Below are 25042 nucleotides of genomic sequence, written 5' to 3'. Positions count from 1 at the left end.
GGCTCGTCAGTACTTCCAGGGACTGCCTCTACCCAGTACAGGCGCAATACCGTTGGAGGATCAAAATCATCCAACCTCGTCGACGAATTCGGCATCGTCGGCATCCACGTCACACGATCATGGCGTGGGTTCCTCATCGGTGGCTCAGCCACCACCACCGCCGTCCTCCTCGTCGACGTCGTCGGTGGTTAATCAAGAAACAACACGTTACTCAAGTGACGTCGGTCAGTCCTCGTCTACCGAAAACGGAAGCTCGAGTTCCGGTACGTTTTGGAATCCATCGATGGAACCGTATCCACCGCAACCAACTAGGGTGGAGGTACCGGATACCAGGCCCGGTGACGAAAGTTCCGAACCGAGTTCCTCCTCTCCTGGTACTGTAGTAACACTAACCGAGATGCAACCCTCCTCCAGTCATCGATCCTCAGCGACATCCAACTTTCAACAACAAAACCAATCGTCCGTATCTTCCGCGTCCACCGATCAACAACAACACTCGTCCCATCAGACGACAGCTACGACTACCTCGAGTTCACCTAGATTACATCAATTGCAACCACCTAAAAAAGATATCTCTCCTGAACCTGTTTATCAACAACTCAATAGTATCAGTAGGACGTCATTTGCCACCGTGGAGATTTTAGCGACATCTCATTCGACGTCGTCCCATCCGAACTATCAATCCGCAAATGACCGACAGTCTTCGCAAAGTGGAACGACCATCGTCGCGCAAAGAACACAATATTATCCAAGATATCATCATCCGGATATTACGAAGAGTGCACCGGCACCATTCTCGCAAAATTCCGTCTATCAATCTGCCAATGTGGCGGTTACTACGGCTGGAAGCGTTCAACAACCGGCTACAAGGCCTACGCCGGTCGAACAGAATAGTGTGTTGGTTCATGGACAAGATCAACAACGAGTGCCGAACCCTTCTTATGGATCTAGCGTACAAACTCCGCCGAGTGGATCGACCGGTGGTGGTTACGTATCGCCTCAAAATTATCGCGTAAGTGGGCAACTTCAGCAAACTCGGCCCGTTAATCCGACGATCGACGAACGAATCAGGCCACCTCAATATGGTATCGAAGGAACGAGTGCGCCTTCGTCGTCATCCTCTTCCTCCTCCTCCTCCTCGAACTCTAACAACTCCTCTGCTGGCAACCCTTGCACTTCGGGAAATCCTCCTTGCAATCCGCGTCACGGATCCAGTCACATTCCTCCATCGCCTCAGAATCTTCCGGCGCACATTCCTTCTCCGCATCTTCCCTCCGCAGCTTCCTCCGTTCATGGACAACACTCTCAGCAGCAGCAACAACAACAACAGCAGCAACAACAACAACAACAACAACAACAACAACAACTACAACAACAGCAACAACAACAACAACAACAACAACAACAACATCAACATCATCAACAACAACAACAACAACAACAGCAGCTGCAAGGCCAACAACACCATACTAGGATAAATCCTTCCCCTCACTCAGCTAATCCAAACGTCTACACTGCTCGTACGATTCTCTCGCAAAGCGGACCGTCGCCATCCTCATCGTCGTCTTCATCGTCCAACCATCCGCAACAGATGATACCTCCTACAGGCTTAAGCGGTTATCATCCGATAGCTTCACCTCACGAGCCACCTCGTCACGCCACCCCGTCACCCCACAGACAATCTCCTCACGTATCGACGCTTCATAATCCTCACGCCTCCTCTCCTCATCCTACACCCTCCCCTCACGCAGCCTTCCAACCGCATTCGCCGACTTACCCACCTCCTCCACCACCAGCCAGGTCTACGCCACACTCCTACAGTGTGTCGGCGACCTCTCAACACTATCAGAATGCCGGATACAATACTAGTCCTTACGCGACACCACCTCAGTCTTCGTACCATTCCTTTCAAAAGAGTCCGCAGCAGCCGCTGCCGCAGGTAAGAACCCTTATCTACATAAACATCTTCTTATTTGATTTCTTCGAAGTTAACCTTTTTTCTTATCTTTTTCGTTATTTACTATCCTTAGTCGCATGGGAGCTACTTCACTGTATCAAATAGATCTCACAACCAGTCATACGTCCAAACAACACCGATGGGAGCACCACCTCAACCAATTTGTTCCGGTGTAACGAATAGCAACAGTGATTTGAACTATCAACAGAATAAACCGGTAATGTACAATGGTGCCGACACGAAAAGAAATCCGGCGGAAATCGCTGGAAATTACGCTTCTTATCGAACATCCTCGACGGGCGTGCAAAGAAACAATAATACGCACAATCTGCCACCGATCGTCACCTTGTCCTCTTATCATTCCAACAAGAGAGAATCGGGTAGTAAAGTGCAATCGATCCAACGACGAGTGCATTCTATCGGTTCAACGAACAAAGTCCCAGTCGCAACACCACCTAGCTCGGTTATGGTTCTTCCCCAGAGGATTCCAGATTATCCTTCGGTTCCTGCGCCGTTGAATCATACGATACCGGTTAATGGGAGAACAACTAGCTCGGTTAACTCTACCTATTCCGGTAGATACCCTAACCAGCAAAATTATCCAGCTTACGCGACCACCATCGCACCCAGTCATCACGGCAGTAATTCCTCTAGTAACACTTCGGTGACATCCATCGGTGCCACGGTCCGATCTTCCGTTCCAGTTCCTCCGGTACACGCCTATCAGTCTTCCGACACAACCGCCCACTTGGGATCTTATCATCATACTGTCAGAACTGCAGAGAGTTACCCGTACAAGGAACAACCTTATCAAAATTCTACGGCACCGATAATACCTGCAGTCCCAGGTACACCATTACCAGCACCACCACTACCGCAGACTAATGGTATAAGGAGAAGAGAATCTCCTCTCGATCTTTCTGTAAAAACCGTAAAGACTTCTGCGGATTCAACGGCGCAAGATGATCTCGAGGCTTCTTCCACGGAGAAGCATACGACTAATTTGAATCTAACACCATCGTCTTCGATGTCATCCCTGTCGTCGACGACGTCGACAATGTCGAGGAGTAGCAGCAGCAATGCAAGAAGTATGGCTCCACCAGCTGTTCAAACTTTAGCACCACCACCCGTGGCTGCTTACTCTAATTACGATAGTAGAGTATCGACTCGTGGCGTCAGGAATTCGTCCATTCCTTCCGTATGTCCTCGAACGTCCACTCCACAAACAGTTTGCGCACCAAAGGTCGACTTCTTACCGGATTTCAATTCGACTCCACTTAGGCAGCATCACGCTCCGCCACATGATAGTCCCATTCGTAGAAATATGGGTCAACAACTTTACGGGCCACCACCACCACCGCCCCAAGCACCGTTGCCCTCGCAATATACGAACAATACTACTCCACTGCCTCATATATCAACGTTCCAGAAGAGTTCACTGCCCGCAACGCCGATATACGGCGGCAGCCCAGCACCACCGCCGCCGTCTTCGTCGTCTTATCTACCGGCCAATGATTCCTCGAGATCTTCGTCTAGATATTCCGTGGCGGATCCTCCAAAAATGGGATCGACTACCTTGCCTCCCATGGGAGAGCATCCTTCCGACTCTATCAAGTATTATTTAGACTCGAGAAACAAATTCAGTTCGCTGGTGCAGAAAGATCATCGTTCTACCACTAAAAGATCCGGTGAAACTGTTTACCCTGGAACTGCACCGAATAAGCAGCCTAGATTGGATACTTGGAGAATAGCTATCGATAAACAAATCGAACAAAAACTCTCGACAGTTAAGCCGCCCCATGAGCAACAAAAAAGGCAAGAGGTGAATTTGCCTGTTACCATGCCTAATGGTACTATGATAGCACCTAATACTTACAATCAACAGAGAGTAGACAATTTTTTCATGTCAGAGACGCCTTTGAGGTATCAACAAGTTTACTGTGATAAAAGGAATTACTCAGAGCCGAAGATGGCGCGTACCTCTCCTCCGTATAATCATCAACCTATCTCGAAAACATCGAACGTGCACGCGTTACCGCAGCAAGTCAATAGTCAGACTTCTTACTCAAATTATAGACAAAATCAAAGAACCGCTTGTCCTCCGATTAGTGCGATGGCTTCACCTCCGGTCGATCAGCCGAGTAACACGGGTGCGGATAAACGTGTTTTGAGTTTACTAAGAAATAGTCTTGAAAATAAACAACAAAGGGAAGAACAATTGAACAATCTACAACCTATTTTGGTGAATCACAATCAACAAAGCTTTCAGAATAAGGTTTAGATAACTTATTAATATATCTATTCGTAGTTTATAACTAATCATAAAACAAATGTTGAAATTAATCTTATTTGCTTTTTGTTTTAATAAAGGTCGTCGCCCCTGTGGAGCCTAAAACGAATATAGGTAGACACAATCTATCACCGTTTACAGCGGCTAGTTTGTTGGAACGAAATAGCAACACACCGCCGCATTACAAGTTCCATGTGCCGCGGGCCGTAGATTCGATCACTCAAGAGGCCCCCCGTAGTATGTACGCTTCGCGAGTAAATTCATCCGCCACGCTACCTGGCAAGGAAGCTCTCTTGGGACCTCGGGGAGCCGAGAATCAAATTCACCGTGACAAGGATGACGGGCTTGCGGCCATATTGGCCGCTAAAATCAGGACGAAAGCGGAACTCAAACAGGTGAGGTATATTGTGACTGGTCTAGTCAAATATACTCAGGTGTTTATAACACATATTCGTAAATACATATTTTTGTATTTTTATTTAAAATATTCCTAACATTTTTTTCGGATATGATAGTACAATTGTTTAAGCTGTTTAAGAAGATATTACTATATTGAATTAGGTCGGCACCGAGCAGTTCTTGGCAAAACCCTTAGTTCCTTCGCAAGATGTATCTTCTACGCCAAAAGGTAAAGGAATTCATTGTTTTCTTTTTTTTTTGTTTCTCGTTTTATGCAATGAAATACTTGTAACACTTTAAATATATTTTAGAACCCGATAGCGCAGCATCAACGTCAACTCCGCAATCTGGTTCATCCGCGGGAAGCCCTCCTAAATTAACTCGTGAAAAAGCAGCTTGTCTTCCACCGAGAAGACGGTTGTTTTCGAAAACGGAAGAAGAGAATATGCCGGTCGCTGCGACAACAGTACCCGTGTCAACTCCAACGCCAGCAGTTGCCTCTACGGTACCACCACGTGCCAGTGGTTTTCGAAGTTCCTCCGAGACCTCGGTCTTTGACTTTAGAGAGAGCGATTCTGAAGGTGAGATGCCAGTGTTGGAGCGTCAAACCCTCGAGGAAATGAGGAGTTACAGGAAGCAGTTGTCGAAGGTTCAACCACCTATTCCTTTGAACGATGCAGTGCATATGAATATTGCGTCGTCCATAGATCTCGTGAAAATCGAACTTAAGGTAATTGTACAAACTTCGTCAAATTTCTCCGTAATAAATCGAATCATTGACTGTATTATCATTAACATTACGATTATGTTTAGGAAAACGACAAGATCAACGAAGTGGATCCATTCTGGACGGTAACTTGTGACAAATTTATGGAACAATTACGAGCCGGAGATGCTGTGAAAAAACGTGGACGAAAAAGGAAACTCGATGGACCCTCTTCGAAAATAGAAGATACTGGTAACGATAGTAGCAAAGAATCCGATCTTAACAATAGCGACTTAACTGCTGATATAAAGATCAAAATAGAAGACATTAAAAAAGAGGTACAGGATGTAGAAGCACTTGTCGTTGAGAAGATCGACCCCGCGGAAAATAACAAAGATGATGAGAAAAAGCCCATTATGATGGATATACCACCAGTGAGTAAGGAAGAGAAGAAAGTTATAGTTGATTCAAAGGAAAATGAAAGAAGACAGTCTGGAGAAGATTCTGACGAAGTGCCATTGATCAAACGAGCAACGAAAAAGAAATCGAAGAAGGAAGATAGCGATGGCGAGGAGGAAATTATTTGTAGGAAAAAGAGAGTACGACGTGGTAGTAGAATCAAATTAGCTTCATCTAGTGGTAGTGAATCGTCCAGCGAAGAAAGTGACGTTAGTACAGAATACGGACATGGTTCAACCGTTGCTGATAGACTTCGAGCGAGAAAGAGATCAGGTAATAGCGGAGAAAACGAAGGCATGAAGTTACGTTCGAGGGATACAACACCTCAGAAGAATAAAACAGAAAAAGAAACGAAATCGTCTTCTTCCAAGGCCGTATCTTCGTCTCGAAAAATAAAACCTAAACCCTTGTTCGGTGATGGTAGTGATTTTAGACCAGGTTGGGAAGAAGAGGTGTATGTTTATAAAAAATCTTTACGAATGCCAACCAGACTAATAACAGTCTCAAAACCTTCGAGATTTCATAGGTTATCAACGTCCCTTCCTGATTTGGATCCTGGTTCACCAGCGTTATCAGTGTCTATGGATAGTACTGACGTTTGTTTAGGTAGAAAGAGACTCGTTGATAGTGACGTAGAATCCGAATATAGTTACAGTATTACTGGACTTGGTAGTAAGGTAGATGACGAAGAAGCAACTTCCTCGACTACAATATCCTGTCCACCAAAAACAACGACGAAAAGTGGGAAATTGGAAAACAATTCTATCGTAGATGTACTTGCCCAAAGAGTTGGTACTGGTAAAAAGGATTCGAAGAGAAAACAAAACAAGGACAAACAAGAGAAAGGAACAACGAAGATCCTTCAAAAAAGTAACAACGAACCCGAACTCCTTCCAACGCCAAGTCTTAATCCTCTTCTTGCGTCAGAAGCTCCGAAAATACAGAAAGGCAAGTCGTCACTAGTTAAGAATAAATCTTTGAAACCGATCAAAGTTTCGGATTCCTTCCTTTTAGGATATTTCCGTAAAGAAACGGTTAATAATTTCCGCGATACGTTCAAGAATAATCACGCGATTCCGAACGAATTTTCGACTTTCGTTTTGAACAGCAGAACGAGAACGGAAACGCGTGTTTTAAAAAAACAGACTACTATCAGAGAAGTATTCGGCGAAGATAGGCCAGCTTCCGCTCCACCTATGCAAAATCATGGTGACACTTCACAGGACGATGATTCACAAAACGAAACTGTAGAAAATACGATAGGAAAACCACGTACTTTGAAACAAAAGGTAGTGTCTCGATTAAGAAACGCGGGAATTTTAAGAAGTCACAAGGCAATCGTCAATTCGAAAAGACATTTACTTAAATCGAAGAGAAGAAAAGATCTTTTTAAGTCTTTGACCGAAAAGAAGTTGAAGCGTGTTAAAAAGGAAACGGAAGTGGAAGTGGTGAAAGAAACGAACGATAATCAGGAAACTGAGAATAACGAAATAGAGGACGAAAATAACGAGTCCGAGGTACCGAATAACAAAAAGAAGTTAAAACTTCGAACCGGTAGGCGGAAATTCCGTTCTGGATTCGACTATGTCAGAAAGAAAAAGAGACCATTGAAAAAGGATGACGCAGCACCTAAAGAACGAAAAAGAGTATGTAGATCTTTTTTTCTATTTTGTTATTATTCTATTTTTTTCGTATTATAGATCGTTTTGTTCATAGTGACCATTAATCTTTTTTTCGTAGCAGATATTGTCAAGACCAAGTCCGGAATGTGTTGCGGACATTCAATCAGAGATCAGGACGTGGGTCATTAAAAAGGGTGTTGGAGAAACTATTTTACATCGTGCTGCTAGACTCGGTCACACGGTAGGTTAAAGTTTGTTTATTTCTTTTTTGTAATATTATCTCGTTTGTTTTTTTTTGAACTTCTTAATAATTGTGTCAATGCAGGATGTGACAGCCTACTGTTTGGAGAAACTCAACAGTGCACCTAGTCCGAAAGACAACGCTGGGTATACGCCACTTCACGAAGCATGCTCGAGAGGTCACTTGCAAATAGCTAAACTTTTGCTCGCTTACGGAGCGAATGCAAGCGAAAGTGCAAACGGAGGAATAAGGTTGGTAGCAATGTGAAGTATACGTAAGTGAAAACAAAAAATTTATGTTATAAATATACGACAATCGTTAATTAAAACATTCGTGGTTAATTACAAACAGACCACTTCACGAGGCTGCAGAAAGCGGTTCAACGGAGCTGGTGCGATTACTTTTATCATACGGTGCGGATCCTCTCCTAGCCACATATTCTGGACAAACACCATTAATGTTAGCAGTAGAAACTGAAGCTTATACGATCCTGGAACAACACTTGGACGACATTCAAGGACGTACCAGTACGCCTTGGTCGTTCGGTGGACCTGCTTCGATATTTGGTAAGTTATTGTAGGATTCTCTTCATTATTTAATCAGACAACTTAAGAAAAACAAAAGTGTTTACTTCCTTTTCATCTATAGATCCCGAAGAAACTGGATATAACCCTTTAAGCGATCCACCCATGGACAGTCCAAAACCCGAGCTTGAGGAGATAGAAATGGAGGTGAGCGATATTAACCTACCAGTCCTGTTTTCTCTTGCCAACGATTCGGACAAGTGGGTGCTCCTTCAAGATTTAATGGCAGCTCTCAGGATAAAGAGTCGCGATGCTCTCTTGCGTCAAGTTAATCCTAAGGCCCATACTGGACCACCTACTATTGCTCATCGTGACGTCATGAGAGAATTAAAACTTCCCGATTTCTTAGAACAATCACGATGTTGTCATTTGTTAAGTGGTGGAGAGAAGATCAACGTGCGGGGATCAAAGGTGACATTGATAAAGTACAACGAGAAGGTGAAGTCATTGTTAAACGTCGAAAAGGTGCTAATCAGTCTCAGGTGACAGGAACCACCACTGAGGGGAAGGGAATCTCCTCAGGAAAAACCATCCACATCCTTTTCTTCTTCCTCATCATCATCATCGTCTTTGTCATCTTCTTCTTCTTCTTCTTCTTCTTCTTCTTCTTCTTCTTCTTTATCCTTCTCTTCTACCTCCCATTCCACCTCCTCCTTTCTCGCAAACAAATATAATCCAACGAGAAAAAATGAAAGCAAGACTTCCGACACAAAAGAGATGAAAAAAAGTACCAACGGACGACCGAAGATTCGTGGATCTAATTCCAAAGAAGCAACAACAGCACGTTCGTCGGAAGCACGTTGAATACTATTGAGCAGTACTCTATTGACTCTATTAAATAATATTACATGTGATATATCGATTTCATAAGCCTCTTCTCTTTGATCAATCGATATTTGACGGGAGAGTGAGTAATGCTGAAGGAACAACAAGAAAACAACACACCCATTTGAGATTAGAGTTAATATGGCGTGAATATTTTACGGATATACATACATATATTATATATATATAACAAACAAGATGACGATTTGCATAACGCGTTGCAAGATCGAACTCTACATATTATTATATAAGATATATAGAAATAATATATGCGATATAAAACGTTTGAGAAATGATGAGCAGCAACAACAAATTACGGCTACCTGTGACATTGTATTAGTAGTATATATTTATTGGGATATATACGCGCGCGGGCGCGTTGCTGCGCGTATATGTCCAAAATAGAACGATCATATTTTATTAACAGCCAGATGATGTTCGTGTAAAAATGTTAGTCGATTTTCGTATATCGGCTAATTTACATTGTGGTGGTCATGTTATTATTATTATTATTCTTTATTTTAGGAACAAAAATCATTGTCGATCGATTTAATTTTTTAATTAATTAACTATATTGTCCCCGTTGTGCTTATACGATTAGAATTGAATGTGTACTTATAATTAAAAGGATGAGTGAAAGGAAATGAAAATGAGAAAAAGTGAAAGTGTATTGTTAGAACGCGAGAGAGAGAGAAAGATCGAAAGAGTTTAAAATGGGACAGCGTTTTCTAGCGTGTTATACGAGGTTTTCGTCGAGATAAGTAATAAAAAAAAATGAATTAAAAAGAAAAAAAAATAGAAAGACAAATATATTTAAATCGAATTACTCTATAAAGTAAATCGATTAATAAACGTGCAATGATTGAAATAACTGCTGAATAATGACAGCTTAAGTTTTTAGAATATTATATAATAATCTTAATAATAATAATATATTAATAGTTATAATAATAATAATAATAATAATAATAATAATAATAATAATAATAATAATAATAATAATAATAATTAATCAAAGCTTCGATTGTGGTTTAAGGTGATCCGACCGAAACTTCGTATGGGGCACGAATTTTGCGTTTATTATAGAATTCGATTGTTTCTCGTGTCTTATGAAACAACGACGACGTACGCACCACACACTCACGCACGTACTCACGCAAGCACGCACTCACGTAGCAAGCAAAGCGTAAAATTTTTATCGTCGATCGAGAGAACACGATGTAGAAACAGTATTTTTTTTTTTTTTTACTTTTTTTCTTTTTACTTTTTTTTTTAATTTCTTTTTTTAATTTGTTCTCCGATATATTGATACTCTGTTCCTAAATTGTTGTTTCTTTCTCTTTTTGTTTTTTAACACGTAAGTTAAGTTTAAATGATACACTATATTATATATTGTATATAGTTTACACGTTATGTGAATTTGAATCTAATGCGGACGGTGTTACCACTTCTATATTATTAGTTTAAATCTTTATTCAAGGTTTTGTTTTTTTTATTGTTTTTTGTCAACGTGTTTTACACGTCAGTTAATAAATAATATGTACGTATTCGCGTTTATATATATATATTTAAACATAGAGATGTTACGATCTCTAAACGTTTTTTTTTTTGTTATAGATGATATTAGGTTGGCTAATAAACTGATATGATTTTTTTCTATTTAAGTAAATAATTAACAAAAAAATCGCAAGCAGTTATCGGTCAATCGAATAAATTAGAAAGCGATTTTTTAGTGGTGCATAAAATCGCATTTATTAAGTTGGGTAGTGCAATTTAAAGATTTATATCGTCGGCTTGATTTTATAGATTGAGAAAAAAAATCCTATATTAAATAATCACATCAAAGGATATTACAACGATCAATTCGATTTACATTAACAACTATGTTTAACATCATCTCATTTTTTTTTTTATTATTTATTGGGAGAATTTACTTTCTTTTAAGATGTTATTAAATCATATTTTTTGTCTTAAGGCAATTTAAAAAAAAAAAGGAAAAAAAAGAAAAAAAGAAGAAATGATAACTCAGTTTTGTTAATTATAAATTATAAATTTCTTCGCAAATTAAACCCATTGTAAACAACAAATTTACTTATCTTTTTTTCTTTTCTGTTCTTTTCTTTTCTGTTCTTTTCTTTTTTTTTTAAATCTTTTTATTAAAGAGAAAACACAATTAAAATTTATTTAAAATCATTAATCGTCGTAATATAGGTTTCCATAATTATGAAAGTGGTCTAATGTAAGTCATATAATATCTTTTGTTTCGAGATGTTTAAAGGATTACATTTGAACATTATAAATGAATTCAATATAATGTTGAAATAACCCTAGTAGCACAAAATATTGTAAAATATTGAATACATGTGTATTTAATATTAAAAAGAGATTCAATGTCTTTTTAATATTAAATACACATATATTCAATATTTTTCAATATTTTATGCTACTAGGGAACAAGCACTACTTGACGGTTCATTTTTGATAATATTGTAACAATTATATTGAATTAATTTATTTTAAAATAATGTATGATGTAAAATTACTAATAAATTGATTTTTCTTTTTTAATTTTGACTTAGAACGCTTTCATAATTATATGGGCACATATGAGAAAGTAAAAGTAGAAAATATGAGAAAGATAGAGAGATAGAGAAAGTTTTTCGCCCATAAAATATCTTTTTTGAAATTATATATAAATCAAATTATCAAGCTACGTCCTTTGTTGCATTTTTGTCATTGTATACGGATTTCAATCGTTTATAAATCAGTCTCAGGGAAAATTGTAGCAACGGAGGACGCGTGCATGAACTCGGTTAGTAAAACAACACGAGACAAACAAAACCAGATTAACAAAACAAATCAATTGATTGGAAAAGAAAGAAATAGTGGTAATAACATTACGACGATCTAATGATCTTAGCGTGTTAATATATTCGACATAAAATATAATAATTAGTTGACAAATAAATTATTCCTTTTAAATTTACGCTCGTGAGAAAATAAAATTACTTACGGGTGAATTATCTTTTTAATTTTATTTTAACCGACAAATCTCTCGACGATAAGAAAAAAAGAAAAATAGGAAGGAAGAGGGGCGGTAGTAAAAGAGAAAGAAAGAAGAAAAACTAAAGAAAAATAGAAATAAACACATGCGCTACACACACGCGTACATAAAACGATGCGATCTATAGTTGTAAATAAACAATTAACTATTTTCAATAAACAATCTTTCGGAGCATTTAGAATCCCAGCTATTCCCTTCCACCGCCTTCTACCTTCTTTTTCTCATCATCCTCGCATATATATATATATAAAATAGACCCTCCCCCATTATCTATTGCTCCACTCTCCAGCTCTTACTTCGCATCGACTTGTTGTTGTGTAAAATCGAAAGAATGATAAGAAGAAAATTGTGTACGTACTGTATATGTATAACTTTTAATGTAAGTAGAAGCGACAGTTGTAAGTAGTCATGATAATTGTTTATAATATAATAACGTGCTCTTGTGTGTGTAATAAAGCATACCCTGTGTTATGTAGTTTATAATCGTAAAAACATACAATAAACACACACTCAAAGCGAATAATAAAAATAAAAAAAAATAATAATAATAAAAATGAATAGTAATAATATAATGATATTGATATAATGATAAATAAAAATAATAATAGTAGTAATATTAAAAATAATAATACTATTACCATAGGATGCAGTGTCTCGATAGTCTGCGTATGTAAATATATAACTTCGTATACGCATGTACAAGAACACGTAAATATATATATATATACCTACATACACGTGCGCTCACAAACAGATAATACACTCATACAGATAAACAGCGATATATGTACGCACGCTCGCGCATATGAATACGTACATATAAAGGATTGAAAAGTAAGAAAAAATACACACCACGATGATTACTATATATTAACTTCTATAACTACAAACTATCCGCTTTTTTATTGTATGATATATACATAAAAATAGTTAACTATGGATGTACATTTTTTTAGTCGTAACGTTTCCCCTTGTAATTTATATACACATTACATATTCATACACACATAATTATACAAATACATATATATATATATATATATATATATATATATATATGCATATTTGGCAAATTCTCTAAATGTTTTAATGCTAATGCTTTGCATAGGAAGATAACAAATAATACTAAAGTGAAAATTATTGTATGTTTATATATATATGAAAATGAACAACGTATTAATACATATGTGTATATATATACTATTTATATAATATATATATGGTATATATTACATACAATATACAATATATATTATATATATGATATACATATATCTTATTTCTAAACTTTAAGTTCTCAGTTGATGCGAGAGATGTAAATTAGAGTTTTTCTGTGATTCGTGTAAAGATGAGCAAAAAGAAAAAATAATTGGATAAGGGAAAATACGAGTACTATTTGCCACTAATTTATCGTCATCGTCGTCGTCGTCGTCGTTGTTTCCCTCGGAACAAAATCAGTGACGATTTGACTAATAATTTTCTTAGAAGGAAAAATATAAAAAGAAGAACGCAAAAAATAAAAAACAAAACAAGAAAAAAAGCAGATAAAACTTGTGATTTTTTTCGCTAAATAAATAAACAGTAACATCTTATCCTATCGATGTAATAAAAACAAGTATTTTTACCGATGTGTCGTTTCATTCCGTCGTCCCGTTTAATTAGGCTGTTTAATATATATATATATATAAAAGTAAATAAATAAATAAAAAGTAGGAAGAAAAAGTAATAAAGTATAGTAATACTTTAAGATAATTATTGGTAAGTTAAATAAATCGGTTAATAATAATGATGATAAAGAGAAAGCAAAGAATTAACGTGAGAATGAATATTTATAATGGTAATAATAATAATAATAATAATAATAATAATAATAATAATAATAATAATAATAATAATAAAAAGGCATAGTTAAAATTGGTAAAACGTTTATTAACTATTTAAAAACGATGAAACAAGGTGAACATGAGATTGACAATTCAATAAGTAATATTATTAAATAGACTATAGAGGTGTATAATAAGTGTCGGTAGTGATTATTCTTTTAATACGTTCCTTTACATGGAGGCAGACAACTTTACTCGATTGAAGCCTGGCTCTGCAATGTCTTCTTCTTGACACAACCAGCACGGAATATACAGTGATGCTTTTCTTCTCGACCTAGTTATTCTCCATCTTTCTTTCCCTTTTTACCACCCATCATTATTTTAATTTACCTTTTTATCTTTCTTTCATTTAATCGCTAACTTCTTTCCTCCTAACCCTTTTAACATTTTTGCGACACCATTCTTAACAATAATAATTAATAATTAATAATTAATAATAATACTTTCGCGATAAACGCACATAGATCGATAACGTCACCAAATCCTCGTTCGCGCGTGTAAAAAAGAAAAGCGAACGAAAATCAGTCGTTTCATTTTATTTTATTTTATTTTATTCTTTATTATTTGCTTGTTTATTTTATTTTATTTTATTTATTTATTTATTTTTATTTCTCTACGCGATAACAAAGGCTAATTGTGTTTTATTTTCTCTTTTTCTGTTACTGTCTTCCTTTCTTTATTTCTTCTTCATCTTTCTAAGGATCGACGGCGCGTTTTCTATCGTTCCCGTTTCACGACGATATTTATTATTATTAATATTATTATTATTATTATTATTATTATTATTATTATTATTATTATTATTATTATTATATATTATTATTATTATTATGGTCGAATGGAAAAGGACCAACGTGTAATCACCGTGCATAGTAGTCGATACAAATTGTAACGTTACACGATTATTAGTTATATTACATTTAGATCGACGATCTTCGACTTGCTTTTTATTTATTTTATTTTATTTATTTATTTCATTTTTTTGTGTAGGTATTACTTTTATTATATTTTTATTTTGTTTTGTTTTAACAGCTTGTCTAACAATTTCGATCACGCTGCCTTCCTTATTTTTTTTTCTTTTAATTCTTCCTTCTTTATTTCTTTCTTTTCTTTCCTTTCTTTCCGTTCTAATATTTTTTATTACACCCTCAACCAGTTTCTTAATTATGTATATCGGAATTCTTTTATCGACGTAAGTACAGTTCGCGATCAAATATATACTGTCTGTTTCATCTCTCTATTTTTCTAAGTTACACATTATCTTTTCCTTTTTTTCGCTTTAAATCTCGTTCACATTTCGTTTTATATATCAGTATATTCTTCGTTACACACGATTATCGGTCATTTAAAACGTACACGATAATTCACGAGAACAAATCAATTAGGAGGAACGTAACCAATCATACACCGAGAAGCGTTGTTAAAGATAAATCTCTTATTTTCAAAACGGCTTGCTTATAACTTTTTCTAGTTGATCACCCCCTCACCTCTCACTCTTTTCACCCTCCCTCCTTATACTGGCATACTATTATTCTTTCATCTTTGCGAGTTACATACACAACAATTATCGAGGGTGTTCATTTCGACGTTATTTTTTTCCTTGTGTTTTTTTTTGTTTGTTTTTCACGATCGAGAATCCTCGCTTTTACTCACTTATGTTGGATCAATTTTCATTATCACTTATAATTACTCTCGATCTCGATCATCGTGTAAATAGGTATTTACAATAATACATACCTACTATTCGTAATAATAATTTAGTAGTAGTGTGGCATTTTAAATTACAATAGTATATCTTCTTTTTTTTTCGTTTCATAAATTCATATCTCTCATATCTCATCTCTCGTCGACTTATTTTTTTTTCATTTTCTTCTCTTTTTGCTTCTTTATTTTTTTCTTATTAATCATTTTTTTTTCTTTTCATCTATATAATGTTGCACATAACCCAGTACTGGCTTAGTCATCTAGCTGTACAAAACATTATATATCGCTAAATTCTAGCATCTAGAAGATTTGTCCTGTGTGAGGTTTTTTTCGACGTACGCGTAGATCATCGTAATATTTCTATTTAAGAGACACGACGAGTCCCAAATAATATTTCTTCTTCTTCTTCTTCTTCTTCTTCTTATTATTATTATTATTATTATTATTATTATTATTATTAATTTTATTTTTATTATTATTATTATTAATTTTATTATTATTATTATTTTTATTATTATTACTATTAATATTAATATAATTATTATTATAATTATTATTCCGCATTCTTCCTCTCGATCATTTATTTATTACTATCGCACAATAGGAAGATGGAATCAATTTTTTAAAATCAGATTTGTTTAGTTTATTATTACATCGTCACAATTTAAATAAAATTTATTCTACTGTATTATTATGAATTATTTATTTCACACAACATAATAGATATTATTTATTTCAATGACAAATAAATGACCGGAAAAGGAAGAAGTCGAACCGAATAATTCATTAAATCGTCTTTTTTTATTACGCAGTCTCACACTCTTTATATAATATACATATATATGTATATATATTTGCAATCTACACGAACCGAATTATTCGCAACAATCGAAACACAATTTGTCTTGCACGCATTTTTATCGCGAGACTTTAAATCAACGTGCTTCTCTCTTTTTCTCTCTTTTTCTTTCTTACTCATTCTCTTATACATTTAAAAAAAATTTTTTTTCTCATTCGCTATGCATTATCATCACGTTTTTCGATAAGAAATAAGTAATTTATTTTTGTTTACTTTTCCTTATCGCTTTTTCTTTCCTTCTCTTTCTACTTTTCCTCCTATTTCTCCTCCTCCTCCTCCTCCTCATATTCGATTTTCGCACTATTGCGATTAAGTACATTAAAAAATACCGCTACATCGCTCGAATATAATCGGTGAAGCTTACATAGTGTTTGCGTGTGGTCGTCGGTTCGGAAAGTCGATCATTTCGAATTATGACTCCACCCCCCATCACCACCATTTTGTAAATTATTATTTGTTTATCTCTATATCGAGAGATGCTTTGCATCTGTAATCGTATACACGACTCAACAAAGATTCTTATTTTTTTTTTCTTTTTTTTAAATTATTCTCGACAATTGTTCATCTTTCTTTTTTTTTTAATACGTTGACAGCCGCGTTGCCCAAAAGTTGAGCAATGGTTCAAATCATTTAGTTTCAAGTACTTTAAAAGACAAAAAAATAAAATACATAAAAATTTGATAGAAAGTATTTAAGAATAGTAAAATAAATTAATAACGTTTAAAAGCAGACTCCCTACGACAATATGCTGTGCGTATTTTTTGAACGATCGTGACATATTTCTTTTTTTCTTTTATTAATTTTCTTTTTAACAGCGAGAAAACAAAAAATATGTTTCGCTTCACGTTTCGTCGCCTAGAAAAGCATTACTTACTTCATTACGTTTTCTTTTTCATTTTTACTTACTCGTTTCACTTTGTTTTGCGCTTCACATTGTGTATCATATTATCACGCGCGCGCGTGAGTGCATAATTTTTTGTTTTTGATTTGGTCGATTATCGAATAGCGGTTTTTAATCTGAACTGTACACGATTGACTTTCTTAAACATCAATCGACGAATTACCACACAATAAACGCGCTTATCGATCGATCAAAGATTGCAATCATTTATTTATTTGTTTTAAGTTTCATCATTTGGAGACGCATACGTTCCTGAGTACGTATGAGTGCGCGCGCGCCCGCACGCGACATACGATTATTTATTTATTTATTTATTTTTCCTCATTCGTCTAAATCAAGAGAGGGATTTTGACAACGGAGTGAAAATTTCAGCAAGTCTTTCTCGGTACATATAGACATTATATTATATTTTTTTTCCTTTACTTCTCATTTTTAAAATTCCTTTAAGCAATTCTTTATTATTATTACTATTATTATTATTATTATTATTATTATTATTATTATTATTATTATTATTATATTTACTTTTTTTCAGACAAATTCCACAAAGCTTCTACTATATTTTTTCCTCTTTTGAATTTTGTATTATTATCATCCTCGTCTTCTTCGTCATCCTCATTTTCTTTTCTCCTCTTCTTCTATTTTTCTCAATATACGGCTCAGCTTTTTATTCACATTTATTACGCTCTATTCTCGCATTCTTTTTCTCCATTATTAGAGCTACGACATTGTGCTACTCAGGTGGGTGGATATCGTGGAGATGGGGGGGAAGGCGTTAGAATGTTACTTAATTATTTTATCAAGATCAATTAAGCTTGACGCCTTGGAGGTAGGGTCCAAGCATTGGGGCCAGGGAGGGCGTGGGGGGCAGGACGTCACAGTTGCTGATCCCTACAAGGTACCCAAATGTTGGGTCCATTTTGTTCGGAGATTACTTCCTTTACTTTTACGTAGATTTCTTCTGGTGTGTCTCCTTGTACGACGGCTAAAAAATATCAATTTTATATATATAGAAATTTATAAGAAATTATTTTCACAATATGTACACTAAATCTCCTCCTATAACATGAATAATTCATCCTTAACACTACGTGTAATAATGAAACATAAAGGTATGATTGAAAAATTCATGTTACATGGAAACCGTAACAGTGTTATATAAGGAGGTTAAGTGTAGCATGTAATTTTTAAGACAATTTTTTTTCTCTTTTAGAAAGAAGAAAATATTTTATATTGGAATAAGCGTATCCTACCAGTAAAGTATTCCCCAAACTCCTGCTCCATTTTAAGAGCACGTTCGTAAGTCTTCTTAGCTTGTTCGTCGGTCGTTCTTTTATTCATTTCCCTATGGGACAAGAAAAAGAAATAAATTGATAATAAGGCACTAACCTTTTTGATAGAAAATCAATACTTGTCTACTTGGTAAGAGATTTGATTTTACTTACTTTACGGACTCGACTGACTTCGGCTTTATGAATATGGCAATAGGATAAAGTTGTGCTACTTGTAACCTCTTGATAGCATTTCCGCTGACATCAAGAATACAGTGCTTTCTCTGCAAAAAAAATAAGAAAATAAAATAATTATAAAATAAAAGGAAAATATAATATCGGAATTAGTCGATATATTTTCTTGTGTTATAAAATAGATTGTAATTAAAATTAATCAGTTGTGTAAATAGTAAATTAGTAATACCTTCTCGGCAACCTCTCGAACAGATGCAACAGACGTTCCATAAAGATTGTCATTGTATTGTCCTGCTTCTATAAATAAGTGATTTTGAATATCTCTTTCCATTTGTTCTCTGGATGCAATGAAGTGATAGTCTCGTCCGTCCACTTCGTTTTCTCTTCTACTCCTCGTCGTGTCTAAAAAAATACAATTTTATTAATAATATTATTCATGAATTAAAATATTATTGATGGGTAGGCCAATGATATAAATCATTATTTCTAAATAAAATATTTTATATTAGATTATTCGGAAAGTAATTTTATTCTTTCGGTGATTAATAAAAGATGATTTTTTAAAATTTTTTTCATTTGATATATACCATCTGTAAATGGTGCATAATTTTCTTTTCCCTTTGCACTGCATTATTACCCTTACGGTAATAAAAAAAAGCAAAATTCTTACAAAAATGCTAACTTACAATTTTTCATTTTTGATAGAATGTCAAATAAAGAAAAAAACTGCTTGATAAATCGAAATACAAAAAGGTTCTAAATCGCAATTGAATTGTCTGCTATTAATATGGTAAAATGATTTAGAGATTTAGAGTTTGATCTGACATATCATTAAACACGTGAAATAAAATTATTATTTGAATAACCCAATAATAGCTGCAATTACTTTTATATATATTAAAAATACTGGTATGTAATTTTTTCAATATAAATCATTAATAAATTTTGAGATTACTAATTAGATAGTCTATAATTTTAATAAAATAATGAATATTGGGATTATAGTATTCGGGGTTCCATTTTATGTTTTATCCAAACGTAAAAAATAGGTAATAAACATAAAATCCGAATATTTTTAATAATTTATTTTTATTATTTGTGTTTATACTTACGAGGTACGCAGCTGCCAAATTTATCAGGAAATTCGTTTATGAGGTCATCGTTGATAGTATCCTTAAGAGCTCCCAAAATGATGACCGGACGCGTATACTGAATGGTGAGTTGTTGAACTGGTTCGTACGAGAGTACGTTCTCTTCGCTGCCTGTAATAACAAGTACCTCCTGTCAATCTAAATCATCGATAAGAACTATCAAAATCGAAGCTGAATTCATTCTGTTAGTAAAACTTCGCACCGACGTTTGCAAAAAAAAGAAAAAAAAATCTGATTTTTGTGAAAAGGGAAAGGAAAACCACAAAAGAAATGAAAACAGAACAGATCAACAACAAAACCAAAAAGAAGAAAAAAATAGAAGAAAAAAAGAAACTAAACGAAACGTAAAACAAACCAACATAAGCGTTTTGAAAGTTCGTTCACTACTCGAGTCAACGAAGAATATCCTTCCGAGCGTTTGGATTGTCTTTTACTTTTTTTAAGTTTTATACACACCGCTGTTTTTATTTTTATTTGTTTTTTTATTGGTAAAATAATATTTATTTCTTTTAATTACGGATACTTATTATTTCTTTTTTATTTTTTTTTTTAAATGCACAACCGCAGTATAGCGTCATTCTTTAATATTTCATTTAATTTCTTTTCTATTAAACGAGCTAAGTTCATGCGCTCCGGCGACTGAGTAATAAACACAAAAAAGCAAGAAAAAAGAGAAACAGCTAAGCCAGCTTAGAAAACTATTTAAAAAATAGCTACAAAATCTTTAAAAAATGGCTCAATGATGAGTTAGTATATAGAATATATATATTGATATATAATATTTATATATCTAGCTGTTGCTCTATTTCTAAATAGGATTTACATTTGTTATTTTGTATACTTAATGTTCGTGTCTACTTTGTACGTTTTGTTTTTCAATCTAATTGTACAAGATTGACGTCACTTCTTGGCAAAGTAGAAATAAATTTCAAATTAATTTGTAAAAATATATAACGTATATATATAACTGGAGAAATGATAAATTTTGTTATAAGAAGTTTCAAAAAAACCTCACCAACGAAATGACGTCTATTTCACATAATCGCGTTGCAACGATCTTTGATAAAATTTTTCTTTGCGTGAGAGTATTAGTTGCAGACACATATATATATTTCTATAGAAACAAAATGAAAATAACAAAACACTAGGGATAAAATAACGAAAAAGCACGTGTCGCGACTGTCGTATTTGCGCGAAGCGTTTTTGATTTTTTTAGAGAAGGCAATTTTTTTTATTCGTCAATGATTAGAAGGAACCGGAAGATAATGTGAGAGAAATAACAGTAAAAAAAAGAAAGAAAGAAAACAACAGGGATCAATATTAATTCAAAATTCGAATTAGTCGTCCTACAATCTATTGTTTTTGCTATTTGCACTCCTGCTCACACATTTGTTCGTTCCTTGCATCTTGTTTGTATTTTTTTTTCTTCTTTCGTTTATGTAATATTTTTTAATTTTTTGGTTTTTCTTTTTTTAATTTCAATTTCGAACGAAACTTTCTCATCTAAATTATTCCTTCTCAACTTACAAAGCTCGTCACAATTTTCATCATCAACGTACTCCTTTTCCAGATAAACTAATGTCAGTTCTTCCATATAGGGCAGTTCAACGCGATACAAAATTTCTCTACTCCCTGCGACGCAAGACAAATCTTGAATGAATAAAACAGAATGGGGGAAGAACAAATACTTTTATGTGTAATAAGAATAAAATGCGATAGTGAGAGAGATGGATGATCGAAGAAAATTATTATCCAAAAACAACGATGATAACGATGATGACGACGACGACGACGACAACGATGTGAAACATTTAACGAATGATTTTTTACAAAAAAAAAAAAATGGAGATAAAAATAATACAACTACTCGATTACTTTTCGACATGTATTTACATATATATATATATATATATATATTTAATCTGTAAAAATAATAATAAATAAAAAGAATAAAAATCAAATAAAAAAATATATACAAAATTATTAATGTTGTTAAAAATTGTCTATTACAATAAATATTATAATAATTTGTTTCTAACAATTAACGCGCTAATGAATGAGTATGATCTTGTTAATTAATGGATAACACGAGTAAACGAGAAATAAAGGATAAGAAAAGTGGAACGAGAAGAAAAGACAAAGGAAATGACAAATAAGAATAAGAAAGGAATAAAATGTGAATGAGATGGGGAGAGGAAAAATATGTTGAGAGAGAAAGAGAGAGAGAAACACACACAGAGGATCAAGAGAGACGATTACCTTCAGTGTTAGTGTCGTCCTGGGTGTAGCACAGCATGAATGCTAGAACATAACAAGTTGAATATTTCAGTATACATTGCGTACTAATAAGCTGCCATTAATTATCGCTACAGTTAATTAAGCGTTAAAGCGCCATCTTATTCTTTTTTTTCTTCTCCATCTGCTTTCTCTTTTTATTCTAATTCTTTCTTCTATCTGATCAATCATATTTTTTTTCTTTCTTTTTTTAAAAACCAATATGTATTTCGAATATCCAAAAATTTTAAATATTCTTAATTAACTCGATGTGTCCGTAACAAAGAATCTAAATCGAGTATGTACTTCATTTTTTCGGTCGTGACCAAGTAAAAAAATCGAGAAAATCAGTCGACATTTTTTTCTTTCTGCTTTTTCTTCTTCTTCTTCTTCTTATCTATTCCAGATATTGATTAAAGAACAAACACGACACAATTTTTTTTACTCGTATTTAAGCAAAAAAAAAAGAAACTTTTTTCAAATTCCTTTTGGCGACAAATTTGAATAAAAAATCATTATTTCGATCGCAAATGAAAATGTCGTGATCACTAAAAGCAACGGGAAAAGCGATTTACCACACGTGCATACGTACGTATACGTATATGGTTACATGCATGTATGTATATATATCAACACGTGTACACATAGAACGAATTAGATAAACTTAAAGTTTGCCAATTAAAAGCGAGTTTGTGCTTTAGAGGTATGCGGCATGCAACGATGAAGTTTTGTGCAGTTAACTAACACATGCAAAGACTAAAATCTATTGGTCGATCGATAGCCGGTGGGAAGTTTCAAACGCAAAATTTATATAACAAAATACACGTGAATAAAATATAATATGTATGTTAAATAGAATAAAAAAAAAAATAAATAAATGAGAATAGAGATAGGTAAAACCAAAAAATAAGAGTTAATGAGAGTGTATGAGAGTGAATTGTTTAATATTTTGTATTAGTATATTGAATATTTGTTTTTTATTTTAAAAACTCATTGAAAATACTTACGAGTAGGATCGGTTTCATTCTCAGGTGTTGTGGGCGACCCTACATAAGCAGGCAAAAACAAAACACATGTCACGTTTTCACATCATCAAAAACACAAAAGCTCATTCTGGAGTTAGGTGAGTATCGTTGAGTTTGTCCTTAAGAGATATTTTTTATATTGCTTTTCTAAATTTAATTTGTTTCATTGTGTAAAGAATTATATGTATGTATCATTTATATATCATTAATTGAATTATTATAAAAAAAAAAACCATCAGCAATAAATAATAATATCATACAATAATTTTGTCATTTATACGTTAATTTGATAATAAAAGAGAGAAAGAGGGGGGAGAAAACAAGTAAATTCAGAAAAAAATCATAACTAGTTGGATAAAATATTCTAACGAGATGTAGACAAGTTGATCGTACATCAAGATTATTTTCAGTATATCATTCTGTTTGAATTATGTCACAGTAAATAGATTTACGAGAATGGAGTATATAATCATCGCACGAGATACCAGTGGAAAAAGAGAAAAAAAAAGAGAGATAGAGATACATACCACGAGAATAACACTTAAAACACAATGATTATAGGATTGGAACATGCACAGAACGTGCAGGACAAGTTTCGTAGAAATACTTTTCTTTCCAATACTCACGTTCTTGATCCGAACCATCCTCGGACTTGTCGTCCTTGCTCTTCATGAAGGGGAATTTCCTGCTGAACGAGAAATTCTTCTTTTTCCTATCCAATGTCGATTGCTAAGGTAAAAAATGAAAGTTAGTCATTTAAAATAATTTCTTATCATTATTTTTTAATTTTAATCATGAATGTTAATGTACTTGCATCGGTATAAATATTAAGCCGATTTATCATATATAAAAACTGTAAGTATAATATATATTAAGTTTTAAATATTTTTTTTTTTATTATACTACTGATATTCATAAAGTAAGTATTTAATTTTTTTTCCAATTTTTTTATCAGTATTTTAAATTGTAATAAAGTATTTATCGGTAATATAGGTGGCTTATATATTATACCAATTTATATACAAATTTATTTTACAAAATATTAATTAAATAAATAAATAAAAATATTTTTTGTTAGATCATTTAATACTTTTTATAATGAAATTTTTTATTTTATATTTAGCCGAGTACACCTTTTATCATAACAAAAAATATTAGTAATAATAACGTTGAACGTGTAAATAAAATTAGAACTCATTCTTTTTGATTGTATAGTATAGATAATTACAGCAGTTTCTAAGGTGGAGCCTTTACCTTGTCAAGAATGACCGGCATGTGACCCTGAAACTTGACCGAACGATCCCTGGCACGTTGCTTACGTTCCCATCGCCTACGCGACGGAATTATACCAAGCCCTTCTTCTTCACCCTGAGGAGTTACTCTTCGTGCCTGCCACCATTCGTCGTCGCTTGCGTTCGTCACGTGAAGGATCTCTCCATAACGGAATGCCAATCCACGACTCGGCAATCCGTCGTCCTTGTTAGGGTCGTAATCGAATAGGGCTCTTGACAAAATAATCATATTCTCATTATGATATTATTAATCTTTTCGTTTTGCAAAGAAATCGTTTTTATATTTTTTAAATAAAAAATTATACAATACAATATCTATTAGTCATAATAAATGGCCAGT

General features: G+C 34.0%; 2 protein-coding genes across 13 annotated transcripts in view; one reads left to right on the top strand and one right to left on the bottom strand.

The window, feature by feature from the left end:
• The window catches only part of LOC107067017 (uncharacterized), a 293899-nt gene extending 278155 nt beyond the window's left edge, over nt 1-15744 (top strand). The window contains 10 exon segments of the mRNA XM_089179126.1: nt 3-1939; nt 2031-4232; nt 4328-4642; nt 4809-4875; nt 4958-5376; nt 5460-7457; nt 7552-7674; nt 7759-7925; nt 8026-8240; nt 8323-15744. Coding sequence (XP_089035252.1) covers nt 3-1939; nt 2031-4232; nt 4328-4642; nt 4809-4875; nt 4958-5376; nt 5460-7457; nt 7552-7674; nt 7759-7925; nt 8026-8240; nt 8323-8744 — 7865 coding nt within the window. The 3' untranslated portion in view covers nt 8745-15744.
• Nucleotides 14056-25042, bottom strand: part of LOC107066989 (discs large 1) — a 419075-nt gene continuing 408088 nt past the window's right edge. For 6 of the 12 annotated variants that reach the window (XM_015322081.2, XM_015322082.2, XM_015322085.2 and 3 more), the window contains 10 exons: nt 24665-24914; nt 24037-24139; nt 23393-23431; nt 22371-22412; nt 21639-21761; nt 20073-20222; nt 19190-19362; nt 18940-19049; nt 18748-18839; nt 14056-18479 (listed from right to left, as the gene is read on the bottom strand). In XM_015322081.2, coding sequence (XP_015177567.1) covers nt 18370-18479; nt 18748-18839; nt 18940-19049; nt 19190-19362; nt 20073-20222; nt 21639-21761; nt 22371-22412; nt 23393-23431; nt 24037-24139; nt 24665-24914 — 1192 coding nt within the window. In that variant the 3' untranslated portion in view covers nt 14056-18369. The remainder of the gene's footprint in view (nt 18480-18747; nt 18840-18939; nt 19050-19189; nt 19363-20072; nt 20223-21638; nt 21762-22370; nt 22413-23392; nt 23432-24036; nt 24140-24664; nt 24915-25042) is intronic. The other 6 variants (XM_015322083.2, XM_015322090.2, XM_015322086.2 and 3 more) reach the window with 6 other exon arrangements.

The sequence above is a fragment of the Polistes dominula genome, unplaced genomic scaffold, assembly GCF_049000335.1.
Source record: "Polistes dominula isolate Pdom_NZ unplaced genomic scaffold, Pdom_raw_medaka contig_37, whole genome shotgun sequence".
NCBI lineage: Eukaryota > Metazoa > Arthropoda > Insecta > Hymenoptera > Vespidae > Polistes > Polistes dominula.
Note: the sequence above shows the minus strand (reverse complement) of the source record. Positions and strands in the feature narration are given on the sequence as shown.